The following is an 18,854-nucleotide window of genomic DNA, read 5'->3' on the forward strand; positions in this document are numbered from 1 at the left end:
TGGGTGTGAAAGATAGCATCGAGGAACTAAAATTAGTTGTAAACTGCTTTGTGGATTGGAAGTTCATTAACATGTCTGATGCTATGATCCACTGATAAAGTGGAGGAGGATGGGTCCATAAACATGAGAGCTGATTAAGATAGTGCCCCTTTAACTTTTGCAGGACAGAGAGAAGGAAAGTTTGACAAGGCAAGAAGAAAAAATCTAATAAACAACAGACACACAGAAAGAAGTAATATTTTGAGGTGAGGAGTCCAGTAACTAGCCTGCAAAGCCAGTTGGAGTGAGATAACAGAAACATCCATAGGCTGTGATAGCTGGAAAGAGACCATGTGTCTCTTCCACTCTGCACTCACCATCAGTGGAGCAGCCGGTGGATCCATCACTGGAACAGTAGCGCATCTCAATCCTCTGTCTGCCAACTTCTAGCAGGCTGGGGTCTGGGATGCGGGCTTTGCAAGTGTAGCGGAAACGCTGCTCGTAGTGCCCGCCGTTGTCAGAGATGTTGACGGGTGTCCAGGGAGTCCAGGGTGTGGTCTTCTTCAGGTCGGGACAGGGCAGGGTGTTGCACGACTGGTACTCCTACAGGCACAGAGACAGAAACATTTCAGAGCATTATTGTATAGCTTCTGGTCTACTTCATTACAAGCACATGTGTAGGCAGCTGTATTTGTCAAGTCTAGCATAGGAAGAGATAATTATAAATCATTAATGGGGCAATGTGTAAGAACTGGCCAACTGTGGAATTCATACTCAAAACAAATAGGGGCCCGCATATTAACAGAAAGTTAATCCCTATGATAAGAAACAAGAAATGCACTCTTTGGTCCCTCCTACTCCCTCCCCTTCCCCTGTGACATAGTAGGACTGGCAATTGGGCATACAAATCCTGGTGGGCCGTCAAAAAATCCATAAAGATTTTACCAGCCCTGTCAGTTTCTTTACCAGCCCTCTCTGTGTACCTGTCATTCGGGGTGCGCATGAGAGCGTACTGTATGTGTGTTCTGGCACTGGGCACAATGGCCACTCACAACCAAGTTTTAATCCTTCACCCTCATGTTGAGCTAATGTTAGCTTGAATAAATCTAACCTAAGCATAGGGCAGTTGTTGACATGTTTCCAAACCTGCATGGATTGGGGAATTAAGTTCTCCACACAGGTTTGCCTTGCAATTAGGGTCTTTACTTTACTTATGGTTACTATTAGACTGACAACAACGATTTCATACCCAGTTTGCCCAGCCAGAGAGACAGGGAAGATGTAGTGGTGGCAGGAGAAGAGGATGAGCCGCAAGACGTCAAGGAATGTGAGGGAGAGGGAGAGCAGCTACAGCAGCAGCATCAAAAGCTGAGCTTGAGGAAAGACTGGAGAAATGTCGCCAAGAAAGGATGGCAGCAAAATGAGTTTATAGCCTTCCCGCAGTTACTACTTCATCCTCTCATGATGGACTGAAGGCGAACTGAACACCACAGTGACCCACTATCGTCTCTGTAGGTATAAAGTTGTATTACTGGACAGGACAGGCTGGTGTTAGCTGGTTAGCATATTAACTTCAGTAGATATCTCTGGAACAGCATACATAGATGTCTCTGACATAACGTAAAAAACTGTTATTTCCTCACATTCTGTTGATAATCTAAGTTGATTTTTGAATGTTTTAAACTAAAATACTTACATACTGCCCTTTTAAAGCAATGATTAAGCAAGCGCAGACGGAAATTTCTGGTGTATTTCGCAAGCATAATGATGGACAGTATAATAGCTTTTGAAATTGTCAGCAATGACGAATATGTAATGAAACAGCTTATTTCGTGAGGAAATAAAAGCCTTTTCAAAGCTTTCATTGCAGCTCATCCTTGAGAGCCTCTTGATTTGAGTTCTGACTGGTTTATTGTATGTTACCAGGTCCAGTACCACTCACCCCCCAAAAAAAATCCTTACACACCAACCCAGCTCTATTTGCCTATCCCCAACACAGACTAACACTCTGCCAGAACGTACTGACCACAGATACATTCTCATTAGACCACTTGCTCAAAATGGCAAGAGGCAAACAAGCCAGGCAGAAAAGGTCATTGGTCAAGTTTAATTTATTACGGAGGGGAAAAGAGGGTGGAGGGGAGAGAGGGGGGTGATGCCAGAGAGAAGTTAATAAAGAGAGAAGTGAAGAAGGGGATGGGGAAAGAGAAAAGAAAGCAATAATGGTAACTTTTTCTCTCATCTGCATCTGGCCTTAGGAGCGCTGCAGTAAAAATGAAAAACACATCACTGAACTTCTGACAGTATGATATGTGAGTCTCATTCAGAAGTGCCATAAGTGTACATTTTCCCTCCACCACCCTCAGCCTGTTTGGACAACTGGTCAAAAAATATTCTGTTATGGTATTCAGTGGTGCTATATTTGATGATGTGATTAGTGAAGATAATAGTTGGGTTAATATGCAGTCCGGGCCCCTTTTGTTCCCAGCTAAATAAATAAGGTGGTCAAGTGATACATCTGGAGAAAATTACACCACAGAAGAGGAGGTGAGATGTCTGGAATTTTCCTCACCACTTGTTTATTTATGCTGAATAGGCCTTGAGTGACTGCCGGACCTTGACAAAATAAGATAAGAGTTTCTTTCTGCATATCTATCAGCCTGTCACATGGGATAGGCTGACAGGTCAGCGGAGGAAGGCAATATACATTATATAGTATGCAGGTCTATTTTTCACCATCTTGCTTTGTCTTTTATGCTATCTCTTGCTCTGTTGGTCTCACTTTCCATTAATCTATCTATCTTTATACAGTATTTCTTTCAACCTCTTTTTCACACACTGTTTATAACTCGCTTTGTGTCAGCTCTCTTTCTCCCTCTCCCTGTTTCTTTTTCCCTCTGTATCATTGTTTCATCTCTCTCTGTCTCTCCCTATACGCCTTTATTCCTATTTCCTCCTCTCTCTCCCTTTCCCTCACTCTCTTTGCCTCTCTTCCCTGGGGTACCAAGGTTAAAAACACAGGCAGGTTCTAATTCTCTTAGGGTGCCGTGATGAATGAGGGCGTCACTACCATGACACTTCCTGCCTCTCTCCATCTAGCTCTGTAATCATCTCCAGACATTAATATTTAACATCATCACACATCACAGACGAGCCCACAATCTATGATTATCAGCCAGTAACAAAAAGGAAGAAGGCAAAAAAGTCCACCTCAGTGTCTCGCCGTCGCCTACGGTAACTGAAAAGCCACACATGGCATAGATGTTGCGTGAATGTTTGTTGTGTGAGTTGTTGATGGTGGCCAAACAGTAAATATTTAATGAAGCTTCTCTGGTAAGTGTTTTCCCCTGTACTTTTCTGAGGATTAGTGCCGAGTGAGATAATTACTGGGTTCAAAGCTAAACCTAATTTAAGGTCTCTGAAGGCATCCTCATCAACAAAAGTATATGCAGCAAGGTGGTCAGTGTACGTGTAATAAAGATGCCCCACTGACTGATGTCTCACTGACTGAACTAACATCAAAAGCTCTGTGGCTTATTGAGAGCTTTTTCATCCTTCAGATGACACATTCTGAGAAAGAAAAATTAATCTTTGGTTGAACTGTTCAAAACTCATGTCCACATTCAGGCCATAACCTATGATATTGGGCGACAAATGGACATTATTTCATTTTAATGGTTACAAGCTTAAGACATTGGGAACCACTGCCCTTAAAGTCTGTGCAGGAATTGTAGAGTGTCTATTAAATTTGTTAGCACATCACAAAATAGGAATTAGTAATAGCATTTCAATCCAATATTTTGATCATTTTAATCTGCACTTACAGACTGCAATTTATTCAATAAATAAAAAAGGGACAATAATGAACATCTGCTAACGGCCTGAGGAACAGACTTATTTTGAAAGATTAAAATTGAGGATGTTTACCAATTCATGTCACACTGTCCCTTGTTTTACTTTATGGGTCGATGAGATATAATAATGCTGGTAGATATTTTATCTTATACAGTGGCAACAGAGGATTCTCTATTCTCATTGGCTGGCAGGTGTGAATTAACTTCTCGTAACTGGACAGTATAACTGGCTACCTATGACGGAGGTTTTGTTTGCAATTGTAAATTAATGCGTAGGTATTAAATTATAGATAAGGACACCGACAGGGAGGCCCAGCTAAAGAGCTTGGGGTTAGGGTTATTTGTGTAACCAACTAAATAAAATAGATAAATAGGCTGATAATATATACAATAGCCTGATAATGGATAATAGATAATAGACTGAATGTATAAAATGGGATGGTGAGAATATGATGTAATGCCATGAAAATATGGTGGAGGTCCAGAGTGTCATCTCTGTACCACCTGGGGATCAATTATGTGAAAAAAAAGTTGAAGACCTCTACTGTTGACTATATTACATCCAGTAAAAATGTTAAAAGATGGTGGACACTTTTACTGCAATAAAAAGAGCCTTGTAATGGTGGCTACACACGTGAATACAAAATCTGGCATAATAATAAAAACAAAAACAGTACATCCCGCTTTATGAGTGGCAATTTATATAATATTTTTTGAATAATGCATTAAAAATGGACCCGAGGTTATGAAATAAACATGAGTCCAGCTCTCCCCATAAAAAACCACACCCACAGGCAAATGAAGTAACTCCATTCAACTGACATTCAGTGAACCAAAGGAACGAATAGGTCATCTTAGGCATACAGTTGGCCATGTAAATATGGCTGTCTGAACAAAAAGGAGCCACATATGAATTAAAATTGATTCACTGTTGAAACATTTAGGCAATACTAGCTGAGGAAAATTAGCTTTTTAAATATTTCATCTCAATCTTTCCAGCTTGCCTGTTGATATGGCAAGCTAATAAAACAACAACAACAACAACAACAACAAAATAAACAAACAAATAAAAAAGCCCCCCAACAAAAACCAGGAAACATTTCCTGCACTCTTCACTCAGCCACATTCAGATTTCACTCAATTTCAGAGAAATTAACCAAAAGTGAAAACATGGCGGAAAGCAGTCGAATGTGACAAGTGGCATGTGGAACACAAGATTGGATTAAATTAGTCCGCTGATTTGAACTCATATCCATGCCCCTCCCCCTGGCTAGAGCAGCAATATGCATTATGGGCAAATGGAAAGCAGCAATTTTATGCTGTGCAACACCTTTAACAGGCAGCCACTCTGAGACTAGCAACACTGTAATGTGTTTCTGGCTGGAGCTCCGGAGAGCTGGGTGGGAGGATGCTTGATAGCATCTTTAATGCCTAACACAAACAAGCTATCTGGTTGGTCAGTATAGATGTGGTGGACAGGCTGTTTGTGTGTGTATATGCAAGAGTGTGTGCATTTGTCAATTTGACTATGAGTGAGAGTTTGACTTTAGGCTGGCACTTTTGCACTGACTTGTTTATTTGTGTGAAGTGGATGCAAGTTTATAAGTTTATGCATGGCTGAGTTATGGATTCAGGCAGCTCCTATCTCATTCTGTCTCCATCCATAGACCTTTCTGCTTATTTTTTAGGTGTTATATACTGAGGGCATACCAGTTGAGAAGGAAGAGGGGCAAAAAAAGCAAGAAAAAAAGGAGAGAGAGAGAGAGAGAGAGAGAGAGAGAGAGAGAGAGAGAGTGCATCAGTGTAGTGTCTGAGTGTTGGGGAAGTTTAAACCCTCAGCCTCTCTCCTTACTTTTATTGAAGAATGTATGAATGTGGAGTGGATGTCTTTACTTCTGCTTGTGTGTTGAGAGGAGAATGTGTGTGTATGTGTTTACAAATACAAAAAGGCTCTCTATGGTGTCTGGCCAGCTGTAGGAGGTGAATAATAAGTAGTAATGCCCCTCCAGCCTCCTTCCATCATTATAACCATTACTCCTTATTGGACTAGGCGAGCTGTGTGTGTGTGTGTGTGTGTTTGTGTGTGTGTTTGTGTGTTAGACAGAGGGAAAGTGAGAGGGAAAGGAATGCATATGTGTTGTGGTGTATATACGGATGCACAAACACATATACAATACATATAAACACTAGTATCCTGACGTTTAACTGAATGGTCCAGATTTGAGATGTGAGAGTGAGTAATCCTCTCCAGTGCCTACATCTTTATCTATTTTGGTTGAGTCTGTGGAGATGGAGGCCTTATGATTCTCAAGTCTCCATGACACATCAGTTCAATTAGCAGTGCAGGCCAAAACACACTACCTCCTCTCTCTCTCTCTGTCTCCCCACCATCCTGATTCCACAACAAAGCATGGTGTCGGCCAGGAGCAGGTCTCCTGGTTACATACCAGTGTACCATGTTTAATTAAACAGAAGGAGACCCCCCCCGGACGGTATTTAACTTTCATTTCACAGCCCAGGTAAATTGAACAGCTCTCAATATCATTAAGCCATTCTATGCATTGTCAGTTCTCTATGGCCCATATTTAACTTTTACTTAAGTATGGTAGGCAGACTCAAGCAGTTGTTCAGCAGAAACAAATTGTCCGTTTTCATGCCTGGATGTGACGGATATTTGAGGTACTTTACCGTATAAAATAGAAAATATCACAATGAATGTTATTTTCTTGAAGACTGCACATCTCTAAAGCAAGTCTTCTTTAAACTAGTACTCGAAAATAGCATGCCATTTACAGTGGATTTTGTAGTTCTTTTTCTTTTAACTAGATCTAGTTAAAATTTCTCTCTCGTTACTTAGTATCAAGCTAGCGAGAGATCTGCGGGGCTATGGCTCATCATTTGCCCCTGTATATAACTGCTTGGTATTTAGTGGTCTCTGGTCGGTCCGATGTCGGCATACCCATCAGAATCTGATCCAAACATGAGGATTTAATGGAGTGTTATAAAAGTAAAATTTCATGGAGCAGATGCTTGTGGCTTTAGTTTTCTATTTTTTATGGTGAAGCTTATTGTTGGAGCAGCTGATTACAGCTAAGAACATAAAGGAGGATTTTAAAACTTGAAAGTCTTATCCCACTGGACGATTTTTAAACTTTTAACTTCAAATCCATTCACTGATGTCTGCGATTGTCACTGATGCTGTATGTGCATTTGTTATGTCTGGCTATGTTTGGGGTTCAAACCCGAAGGGATTGAGACCTTTTGAATTTGTGCCGGTTTATTATCAATATTTTAAACAGTTAAATTACTGTGAGCTGGAACGAGTTAGAAACCTAAAACTTGGCCCAGTAACTGGAAATGATGTGCAAATGCTTCCCTAGAAAGATGAGCCCAGTTGGCCAGATGGTGGCGCTGTAATTAAGGCCCAAAAATGCAATTTCGGTCCAGCTCAATTTGCTCTACAAAAACCTCTTTGACCATTAAAGGTCGCCATGATGGACTACACCAAACCCCTATTTTTGGATTTTGACTGTATCAACACCAAATTTGGTATACAGCATTGCAGGAGTGAGCTACACAATTCTACTATAAATGGGCAAGGTCCAAAAACATGGCTGCCATTGACCAAAAACATCTTATCAGATGATGGGGCTTAGCAGGAAATTGGCCATAACTCACTCACCATTTGTCTAATCATCATAAATCTTGGTAGGGCTGTGTGTACCTCAAAACCCGGTGGACAGATTTTTGGTTTTTATCTGATTTGCATGATGTTTACTGTGTTTAATGATTTTGACGGTATCAATACCAAATTGATACCGTCAAAATCAGCATAATACATCAAGTTTTGTTAACATCCAATAAAGGTTGGGAAAAAGCAGCACCTTCAGTGTGCAATTGTTAATGCATGTGTGTGCATGGCCTATCACGAATTGTCTTCAAAACTCAAGTTGTACTTCAGAATATTTGATGAAGTGCAATGACCTCACTTTGATATTCAAAATTTGGTATTTAATCTAGCAAAGAGAAGCTTGATGATTAGATAAAACTCCAGAGAGGACTGTTCTTCTCTGGATTCTTACATCAATGAGTGTAGCAAACGAAAGCTATTATTCTTAGTTTTTCATTATATTTATTAAAACAATTTGCTGTAGATGAGTGATAACATTTTTGGATTAATCATAGTGAACATATTTTGAGTATTTTAAAAATACACAATTACTGTTCTCTGAAGTATCTTCATACTAATTAAATTGAAATTTGACAAACAAATTAAAAAATGCTGAAAGTAATTGCAATACGTATTTATAATACATGTAAGAGAAATACTGTCCACATCTGAATGTAAATTCACCAACATGAGCATTTAAAATTATTAAGGAATACCAGTCATATTGCGGATTGCACATATACTGTTATAGCATTCTGCGATTAACATAACCATGAAAATGCATGTTTATAACTAAACACAAAACACACTAGCCTGCATCATCTTACAGTGAGAGTTCCATAATAAACTATGTCCTGGTCAAATAAAAGTCATAACAACTCGAAAAGCACTATAGAGATGCTATACGTGAAAATGAGCTTCATTACAAATGGTAGCAAGTAATGGAATGCATGTTACATTATCCCATAACCCCATTATTCTCTAACACCATTCTGTTTGGTCAAGATAATAATTGACATTTAAGCTGTGTCACTGCAAACAGTATCTGGGGCAACACTTACATACTGACGGACCACAAGGTTTTGTAGTTTTACAACATTCTATCATGAGTCTAGTCAATGCCATTTAGGTATATTTCAGGTCAAACCTGTCAAGGTTTTAATGAATTCATAACTCAGAGTTACAGTTGACCTGCTATTTCATTACAACTTATTGGTTAACATAACATTTTCAGTTCCACATTTTTCAGCCCATCTCATAGCAGCCACTTCATAGTGAAGTCATTATGTACACAATTTACATGATTTTCTAAAGCTATCTATTTCCATGATGCTACCATCCAATTGAGGCTTGAGTCTCATAGAGCAGCCCTATAGCCTACAATAATTTTCTGTTCTTCTGTAACTCATTTTTTCAATCCCTTGACTACTCATAAACAATCTTGAATACAAGTTATACACTTGTGTAAATAACAATAAATCAAACATACCATGCAAACTGCGATAATTGTAGCTTAAACAGGGTAAAAAAACAAAAACCAAACAAAAAAACAGTCTAGCGTGATAATAACACCTTCTATTGCATTACTCCTTTTCTCTTTTCATAAGCCTGTTATTAACTCCAGTCAAAGTATTAATTTTTGCTAATTCTTTTTGGAGGAAAATAAACAGAGCTGAAGTAGATTTTCATCAATGATCTCCCCAATGCATTTACTATATGGTAGACAAGATAAGATGCTATTTACTACATGGACACTTTTTTTGAATTTAGAATTTTTTTTCTGCATACATTGTGTGTGATTGGTCTCACTCCTATAAACAGAATAAAACTAGCTGAAGTGACTTTGCTTGGCTTTGTCAAGCCTAAAACCTGCTTGTTGTTTTTTTTGCAGCTTTAATTTTTTGATTGAGCTGCTTCCTTCTGCAAATTGCAGCTTGTAGCTATATTAGTTTTATGTATTTGTCATTTTGTTTAGCCTGGCTATGTTTGTTTTTCTTCTATTCTTTTAATCTGCTATACTCAGGTCTCTCTTGCAAAAGAGATCTTGATCTAAGTGATGTTACACAATTAAATAAAGATTATATATATAAGACCTCTAGCTGCCTGTGATTCTCTAATATCTGACAATTATGTCGACTGTACCATAAATAACAAAAAGTAAAAATAGATTTTTATTTTTTTGTCTTCCGTTAAAATAATGGCCTTCCTAATCAACTTGCCATAAACTCCTAAATCAGCCTTCGACATAGTGTGTGAACTGCATCAAAAAGGTTAATATAGTGGATTATTTTCTTCTATCAACACTTTTGTAATGTAATGAGTAATGTTTGTATTAAAAGCCTCTTTTACAAAATACCTAGCTGTTAATAATTAGTGACTCACTGCTTCACTGTTTGTGAATTTTTTTTTTCCCTATTTATTCATGGATGTCTGACTCTGTCACCGCACAGGAAAAGAGTACTGTAAGTACTGTGCACATGGTACAGTGCTGTACATTACTGCTAGGCCACCAGACGCTTGCTTGTTTATTTCCAGCCCAGATTTCTCTGGGTTCTCTGGGGGATTAAAACCATCAACTAATGCAGATACAGTGAAATGAGAGAGATGGAGCAGCGCTGCATGGACCATAGCTCAGCCTGATAAAGTTGCAGTTATGTGGCCTTTTACATTAGCAAAATGAGGCACCAAGCACCTAGGAATAAATACTTCCCTGAAGATTAGACTGTTGAGGCTTAAGGCAATGACACACAAGACAACGTTATAGGAAGTTTGATGGAAATAAAGCAGCTTGACAGTTAGTTCCTCTAATCATGCATGTGGCAACATTTTGTTTTCAGGATAGCAGAGCTGCATAGTGAGTAGAGACACTTGTGTTTAAATTAAAGTGTCCTTGACCTGAATCCCTACCAGCTTCATTTGAGCTACTCTGTCCCTGACTCTGCAGTGAGCTCCCTGAGGACGGGGTATAAGTGTAGAAAATTTTGCTTCAGGAAAAACAACTGAATAGACTTTTTGCTCAGCGATTCACTTTACAGCATGTTGGGAAACTAAACATGTACAACACTGGTATTACCAACTTCACTGGATCTTATACTCTTTTCAAAATAAATTCCAAAAGTTAGTATTTTCTCTGCCTGATGTCTCTGTAAAACATCAAGCAGATGTTAGCTCATCACTGTCGATTAATGTAAGGCAAATGCCTGGAGCTGAGCACAGGTGGCTGTGGCAATATCAATCCTTAAAGGTAAACATGAATGCATACACACAAACAAACAAGACATACACATTGTTCATCTTTTCAGCTTCCCTTAGGGGCTACAAAAAGTAGCAGTGATGACAGAAGCTGCAATGTGTGTGTGTGTGTGTGTGTGTGTGTGTGTGTGTGTGGGCTCCTTCTGTTTAATTAAACATGGATCTGTCCGAGGGAAGAGAACACAGACAGATGGCACATTAAAAACGAACTCCATCACACTTCACTTTTTTTTTTTTTTTGGGGGGGGGGGGTCCTTGATGAAATTAAAAGAACATATTCCCATTATCCTAGATCTTTAAGTTTTAAATAAAAATTCATGTGTAGTTATTTTCATTGGAAAGGTGGATGTCATTTGGAACTTTAAAATTCCCTGTTTCGAACACTTAACATGCACCTCTTAGGGGCTATAAGTGCACTGAGGCAGTTGTTATACTTTAACAGCGGTGCAATTAAGCACCTTATCCGAGCCGTAAAGTCGGCAAATGTTTCTTTGATCTGAGTAAATATGCAGCTATAATACAAGTTAGCCAAGCTGTCCAAATAAAGACTTCCCTGGGAAAGAGAAGGTATCTGTGAAGTTTGCATGTAATTACAACTCCGGTGGCCAAGATGGCCCCAATTAAGTACATGTCACAGTTTTGGAAGACAAGGAGCCAATGAGGAAACAAAACGAAAAGGAAGCAAACAAAGGAAACAAAAGGGACAAAAAATACAAGAGCAACAGTGAAAAAAAGAATGTCAAAAAGAAGGAGAGGGATTGGGTGAAATGGACAACGAGAGTACTGAGTTTACACAAGGTGCTCTTTGACCTTTCCCACTGACCTGACTCAACTGTCTCTATTATGTCACCTCCTTGTCCGTAATCACTACCAGACTGTCCCTACCCCTGACACCTATCTTCTCCAAACTGCGGTTACATCAAAAATATCCTCAACTAATGACATGCAAAGCCAAGCTTTCCGTTTTGGAAACAGCAGTGACTGAGATTCCCTTGCGCTCGCCATAAGTTTCCTTTTGTGAAATCAGTTCCTCTTGGAAAACCTCGACATTCCATGGATACTTCCGTGAGGATAATGATTGCTGCGCTATGACAGAAATAAGACAGCTGCCATCTGATGAGAATGTGTTTGTATGTGTGTAAGAGAGAGAAAAAGTAGGTAGGTACACGTAGCAGTAGATGATGTAATGTGACTATTAAATTGCTACTTAATGGGAGGCCAGTCTTTTCCTATGAGTGTTCTGCAGCTACTAATGTGTCATGGGCAATTATCAGATACTATATACTGTTTGCTCCTGAGGTTGCAAGGCCTTATGTAGGATGTTTCATACTGCTTGCAGTACACTATTTAGCTTCACAACGGTCCATTACACAACCTTTCAGGTAAATGTGATGTGGGTCGTTTAACGCTTTTCAGAATTTGTCAGCATTTTTTTAAAACAAAAATCCAATCACTTCAATTTAACACAGTGAATGCCTCTGTCTAATCATTTATCCCACATAGATACAGATACTGTGAATATGCATATTTATGTAAATGTACAGACAGTATCAAAGAGGTTTGTGTGTGTAATCCTGATTTTAATCTTAATTCTAAAATTCAGTTTAGCCTTGTCTGTAAACCATCTTAAACTCAAATTTTCTATCAAAAAGGTAAATTGTACATGTTTAACTCATATATAAACAAACAAACAAAAACCCACTTCAAGGACTCCACGCATTAACAAGTCCCTGACCCATTTTCTTTAATCCATTTCGAAGAGGAACACGAGAAGCTACAGCTATAATTTTCAGTCTCCCTAATTTTTACCAGTACTGTGGATGAGGGAGTGTGTGTATTTGTGTTTTTGGGTGAAAATAGCACCAAAAATAACACGAGCATCACATCCTTCTGTCAAAAAGGAGAATGCTTGTATTTCAACACTTCCTTGCATCATCCCTGCTTTGGAGAAAGCTTTGTGGCAGAAAATAAGCCTATTCATATGTGGAGTGATTATTGTATGTGTGTGTGGTATTAAATAGGTCTTGGTAATAAATCTGATGGCTGCTGCCACTGTATAAGAATAGCCAGGGGATTTAGTCATGTTAGATGTTCCAATTTCATCACTGCTGACTGTTCATCGGATAAAATGGCTTAGCCTGAGTTTCTAAACAATGAATAGACTAAGAGAAAGACAGATAGAAGGATGGTGCATGTGAGAGCTATTGTTTTGTGTGACATACCTGACCACACCCGGGACAGTCGTTGCCATTCTCACAGGTTCTGTGCCGTGACTGGATGCCTCCACCACAAGGCACAGTGCAGCGTTCCCATGCTGACCAGGCTGACCAGTAGACATGAGGCGGGCAGGGCAGGTGTTCATTACAGTACCTGGGAAGGAAGAGGATGACCACAGGGGACGAGTATGTATGAGTAACTTTACTTATACAGATAGTCTTAATGTGATCAGGAGAAGAGAGACTTCAGAACAAAAAACACACAATCAGCAGATAAGGAAAAAAAAAGGAAAGTCAGCAGGAAATCTAGCAAAAAAGAAAAATAATCAAAATAATTTTAAAAAGCCAGTTTATTAGGTACACCCAGATAAAAACTGTATTCCTAATCTTTTGTCATCCTTAATTCATTTAAATGGGATGGACAAAGTATCAGGATCACCCTCTCAGTATCACCGAGTACAATTCAACAGTGCCACAAATTACAGCCTCCAAAATGACCATCCGAATAAATCAACACCTCTTTCAAACAGATTTAATAAAAACTAAACATTATAATCCTCATGAAGGGGGGATTTATTGCAGGCCAGTTGTATTATACTGCATTAGTTTTATCTAGGTGTAAATAATAAATTGGCAAGTGAGTGTATGTGTCACAGCAGTCCTGAATTTGTTGTCCGTTATTTTCAGATCAGGTATGTGACAAATAGATTTTATTATTATTATTAATATCATGACATGGAAATTAGATAATTACATGATTGAATAAAATATTGAACTATTAATGAGATAACAAGCATGTGTTGAACAGGCGCTACACTATACACTAAAGAAGCAATATGAGATAGTTTGGAAGCTCTGACAATAGAACTTCACTTATACTAGGTATATATAAATCATGTATAACAGTGTCTTTTGAGTTGTCTGTGGAAAATGGAATAGCTACTTTATCTGACAGAACACTAAAATTTTATGTGAGGGGCATGAATACGTCACCACACTTTTGAAACCTTGCCACTGAATTTAGATAAATACAAAGAGTCTATACCACAAGACAGGAATGTCTGCAAAACTGTGTAAACTTTGCTTAAAACAAACTTTTACAAACCCAACATACATAACTCTTTGATGTGGCCATGGAGTGCAGAGAACATGGTGCACTGAGAGCCTGAACATCTGATTGAATCATGCCACCGGAGACAGGTCTGTGGTATGTGTGTGCAGTGTACATGGTGTAATCTACAGTGTTGCATAAAAGTACAGCTAAGAAAATCTCAAATCATAATGAATGTGCATGTACATTTTCCATAATTCATTGACATAGCCTATTAAAAAAGCCACACAGATGCATGCATCATCTCTAATTACAGCATTTTACAAGACAGGATTACTGCGATGTCTAAAATACTTAATTACTCAGTCCTCATTATACAATAATGACAGACGATTGCCAGCCTTATTAGAACCGATATAATTTATTTTATAACTTTTACGCATTCGATAAAATTGCTTTTATTGTTACTTTGTTGTGTTTTTGCACATTACTGCCTTCTGAGGAAAACTGAGTCTTCTTGTGCTAAAATAGCCTTAACTTTAAACCCTTCCTCTAGAGGCTCAGGCTAGATATTTTCATGTACTATTCCCAAATACTCTGCTATTATTCATGGCAAATCAAAAGCTACTTTCTGTATACCCTGGTTGTAAAAATCTTTAGAGTAGTGTGCTCTTTTCCACCTATACTAATCTGCATGCTTGTAGTGGGATGATACAGTGGGGAGGAGAATTATGTAGAAGTGAGGAAGAATGTGCATTACAATCAAGCCAATGCTTAAGAGAAGGAGAAAGATGTACAACACACACTCACACAGACATTCATGCAGGCTGGGTTGTATGCAGACACAAAATACCCTTGCTGCACCACAGCACAATTAAAAACTGCTGTGATCAATATGAAGCAGATTTAGAGCTTCAAAATCATCATTGTACACACTAATCATTTCAGACAAGTCGGTGGTTTCGCTCCATCTTATCTTACCCTTTTCTTTGCTCACTAAAAGCACACAGAGCTGATCAGACTAAACTGCTGCTAATTACTCACTATAGGCTGAGTAAGCAGTGTGGGCCATGTCAGTGTGCTAAGGGAAATACCAACATAAGGTTCATAAATGAAGGCATTAACCAGCCCGATTTAAGCCTATAGCACTGCTGTGTATGGTCAGCTTTAGAACATTTCCTTTATCTTTAAAAGACCTGCCTGCTGCAAACAATCAGGGCCAAATTTTTGGGCAGCCTGTTGGCTAATAGGGAAGCAGACAAGAGGCGAGAGAGGCGGTTTAATTTGGTCTTAGAATCTTGTAAGTTTTTGTAAATATAATTATATGTGTACATGAGCTCACACCATATGCATGTGTGTTTGAACATAAGGCGTGTGCATTAATCTGCACAGGGTACTTGAGGCAACATGGGAAGAACAAAGTGTGTAGCGAGACTTATTGCAAATGCTTAATGCCTCTTAAAGGAGGCCTGTGCCCCATAAAATGATGGGGCACAGGCCAATAAAGGAATTATTCAGTGCGCAAAAGCTGATAAAGAGCCAGTCCTTTTCATGCCATGCAGATAAAAGCTTGCACAGAAGACTTTACCTATTTCACACATGGGCAACTACAAACAACAAATGTGGTAGAATTTTTTTGGACACCATTACACAGTGAGAAGTTTTCCCCACTTTTCATTGGTGTTTCTCCCTCAGGCAGACTGACACAGCATAATTCATATGTTAAGACATTCTGTCTTTCTATCTCTCTGCTTCACTGTTCCTCTATCCGACTCTCCTCCTCTCTCCCTCTCTCTATTTCTCTCTCTCTCTTTGACTCACACACACACACACACACACACACACACACACACACACACACACACACACACACACACACACACACACACACACACACACAACACAAAGACTCCTCCTCTCACTCCTCCCCACAGCTGGCCCCTAACTAGCCTAACATATTTTAAATAGCTGAACAGAGAAAGTACTGAGAGCAGGAAGGGGAGATGAAACAAAGGACATTAAAGCTCAGAGAGAGAAAGGGGGTGGCAAAACCTGCTTCTGGCTTCCCATGGTCTTTGGCACCAGCCAGTGGTTTTCTGGTGTGGTTCATGAGTAACTGGGCTGTGCCAGTCAATCCATATATTTTCCTCAGAGCTCCACCAGGAGCATCAATGAGTAAGTACAGAGAAAGGAGGGGAAATGGATGTAAAATAAGGTTCATCCTTGAAGGCCATATCCAATTACTCATCCATTGCGATGCTGTTTTTGTTGCCATGGTAATGATTGGTAACAATTTATTTCTGTTCTTTCCTTTCCTGTGCCTGTATTTATTTAAACTTTTTCTGCCTCAAACACTGGTTAATGGCAGAAGCTGGATGAAAAACATCAGCATTGGCAAACAGACACTTTGGGGACAGATGAAGAATGCCTTGGTTCATTTGAAACACCAGTCTTTATTAGGATGGAACTGAAACAATGTAATATAACTACTGTAATCAAATTTTCAAACACAATTGATGCTGTAAAAACTTTCTTCAGTCCTTTTCTCATTTGGCAAACAGTGAACTAAACTTTCAGATAACCAGAATAAATTGAGAGACAAATAAAACTAATTTAAAGATTACTAATCTCTTGATCTTTTCAACCTGGGCTGCATTGTATGTCTCTCGCTTCTTCACATACTTTCTCCTTGAGAAACTGATTTTTTTCAGGCCCTGAAGGTTGCTTAGAAACCCCACAAACATCTTTAAAAGGGCGATTATTCTAAGCCAAAGCCTCCAAAGCTTCAAAAGGTAGACTCAGTCTATGTGTGAAAGCTAGATAATTACCCAAGCACAGGACTATCGCGCTCATTCCTTAATTGGCTGTCACAAAGTTCGACAGAAGTGAGGAAAAAAAAAAGAAAAGAAAAAGTCAAAGTCAAAGTCATACTTCCTAACTGCAGGTTGCAAATTATGGGGCGAAACTGCTTTTTTCTTGTTTCTCACATGCACAGAAATCCAAACATGCATGTACAGGATGTATGTGCTTTAATCAGTACATGTGAATAAATGTATTAATGTGTGTGGGTGCGTGTATGCATACCTCTCTTCACGGTTCTGGCCCACGCACACTCGTCCTCCATGGCGAGGTGTTGGGTTGCTGCAGGAGCGCTGGCGGACTTGGAAGCCGATGCCGCAGCTAGTACTGCAGGGAGACCAGGCAGTCCAGGGAGTCCATGCACCATTTCTATGGAGATGCAAAGTGCAACATCAGTGTAAGTTACTTTAGCCATTGATGGAGAAGTGATGGTGGCCAGTAGAACACAAAATCAAAACGACAAGATTATAGCTAGAGGATATTCATTTAAGCCATGTAAAGTCCTTTTGTTGCCAGATTTGCCTATCTTTATTGTTTGGGAATAAATGTATGGGCATGAGAACCCAATCCTCACCTGGGTTGGACACAGAAGTGCAAACCTCTAGATACTGCACTATGGTGTACCTTGGTAACTTGGGTGCCAAATGATCAGTGGTGGGTAATACACTAAATGGACATATTATAAAGAAAAATACTGAGAATAGAATCTGTGTAGTTGTAATCAAATTATAAATGATAAAACTAGTATTCATAAAGAATAAAAACTATTCTAATGCTAAAGTAATGGAGGTATAAATCTATATTAAGTAACATTGTTTCATTGTTGTTGATCCACCCCAGGTATCACACTGTAGTAATTTCATATGACTTGTTCTGATTGAGTTAAACAGAGAGGCCAGGTGATTGAACCTAGGTTAAAACAAGGAATCGATTGATTATTCAGTCAATAGAAAATGAATCAAGGACTACTTTGATATACAATAGTTCAATAGATGTATAAAGAATATGTACAAAGTAATTCTGTGTTACAGCCTCTTATATATTGAAAAAAATTGATACATTTATTACGACTGAAAGTCATGATCAGTTGCTTCCCCTTAACTCACAAAGCTTATCTTTAATGAAAGAAAAAATTTCACATGCACTGTAAAGCAAGCAGAAGATTGACGCACAGCAGCAGCATCTCAGTTAATTTTACAGCTGAGAGTGTTAAAATCAATAATGTGTCAGCTGAGAGAGTGAAAAGAACAACTCCCAATCAACACCTGTTTGCCCAAATAACTGACACTGAATAGGGAAAGATTTACTGTGTGTAAGGTGTGAGGACCCAGAGCCTTAATGAAAAATTTTTATACGTACCCCTCTAACTCTCTTCCTCTCCATCTAGATGCACAGATGTATGCTAAGAGACCACTTATTAAGACAGAGGAAATATTTACAGATGTGTGCTGGTGTATCACTGAAAAAGTTTACCTTGAGCAGTTGGCAACCTCAACACCAACCCCGTGGCACTGCTGGCCGCCACATTGAGGGGCGGGGTTATCACAGGCTCTGGTCCGACACAGACAGGACCCCGCGCTGCCACCATCATTATGACTACATGTGGACCAGCCTGACCATGCACCAAAGCCTCCATCGACAGTCACATTACGGACCTGTTAGGAACAAAAAGGGCAGAAATAAAACATTTGAGAGTAATAGCTTTTCTCTAAAACTGGTCGTTGCATTTGACTGATGCTCTCAGGAATGTGTTGCTCTGGGAAGCACAGTCCATGGCTAGGGTGGATGCAAACAGAAATCAATTTTCCTCAAATAGATGCAAAAATAACTGCATTTCATCATCTTTAGCACATCCAAAATTGTGCAGTTACAAGGATAAAAATATGCTGTAAGCACAGGGGTGATGTATGAAAATTGACAGAGGATATGATTAGATTCCAAAATCGTGAAAGAAGGATACAGCAAGGCAAATG

At 39.1% G+C, this 18,854-nt stretch overlaps 1 protein-coding gene across 4 annotated transcripts in view; it reads right to left on the reverse strand.

Annotated features, from left to right (window-relative positions):
- The window catches only part of sema5a (sema domain, seven thrombospondin repeats (type 1 and type 1-like), transmembrane domain (TM) and short cytoplasmic domain, (semaphorin) 5A), a 127,480-nt gene that overhangs the window by 32,928 nt on the left and 75,698 nt on the right, over positions 1-18,854 (reverse strand). For all 4 annotated transcript variants that reach the window (XM_040127508.1, XM_040127506.1, XM_040127507.1 and 1 more), the window contains 4 exons: positions 18,355-18,536; positions 17,107-17,250; positions 12,978-13,125; positions 357-582 (listed from right to left, as the gene is read on the reverse strand). In XM_040127508.1, coding sequence (XP_039983442.1) covers positions 357-582; positions 12,978-13,125; positions 17,107-17,250; positions 18,355-18,536 — 700 coding nt within the window. The remainder of the gene's footprint in view (positions 1-356; positions 583-12,977; positions 13,126-17,106; positions 17,251-18,354; positions 18,537-18,854) is intronic.

The sequence above is a fragment of the Xiphias gladius genome, chromosome 5 (genome assembly GCF_016859285.1).
Source record: "Xiphias gladius isolate SHS-SW01 ecotype Sanya breed wild chromosome 5, ASM1685928v1, whole genome shotgun sequence".
In the NCBI taxonomy this organism is placed as follows: domain Eukaryota; kingdom Metazoa; phylum Chordata; class Actinopteri; order Istiophoriformes; family Xiphiidae; genus Xiphias; species Xiphias gladius.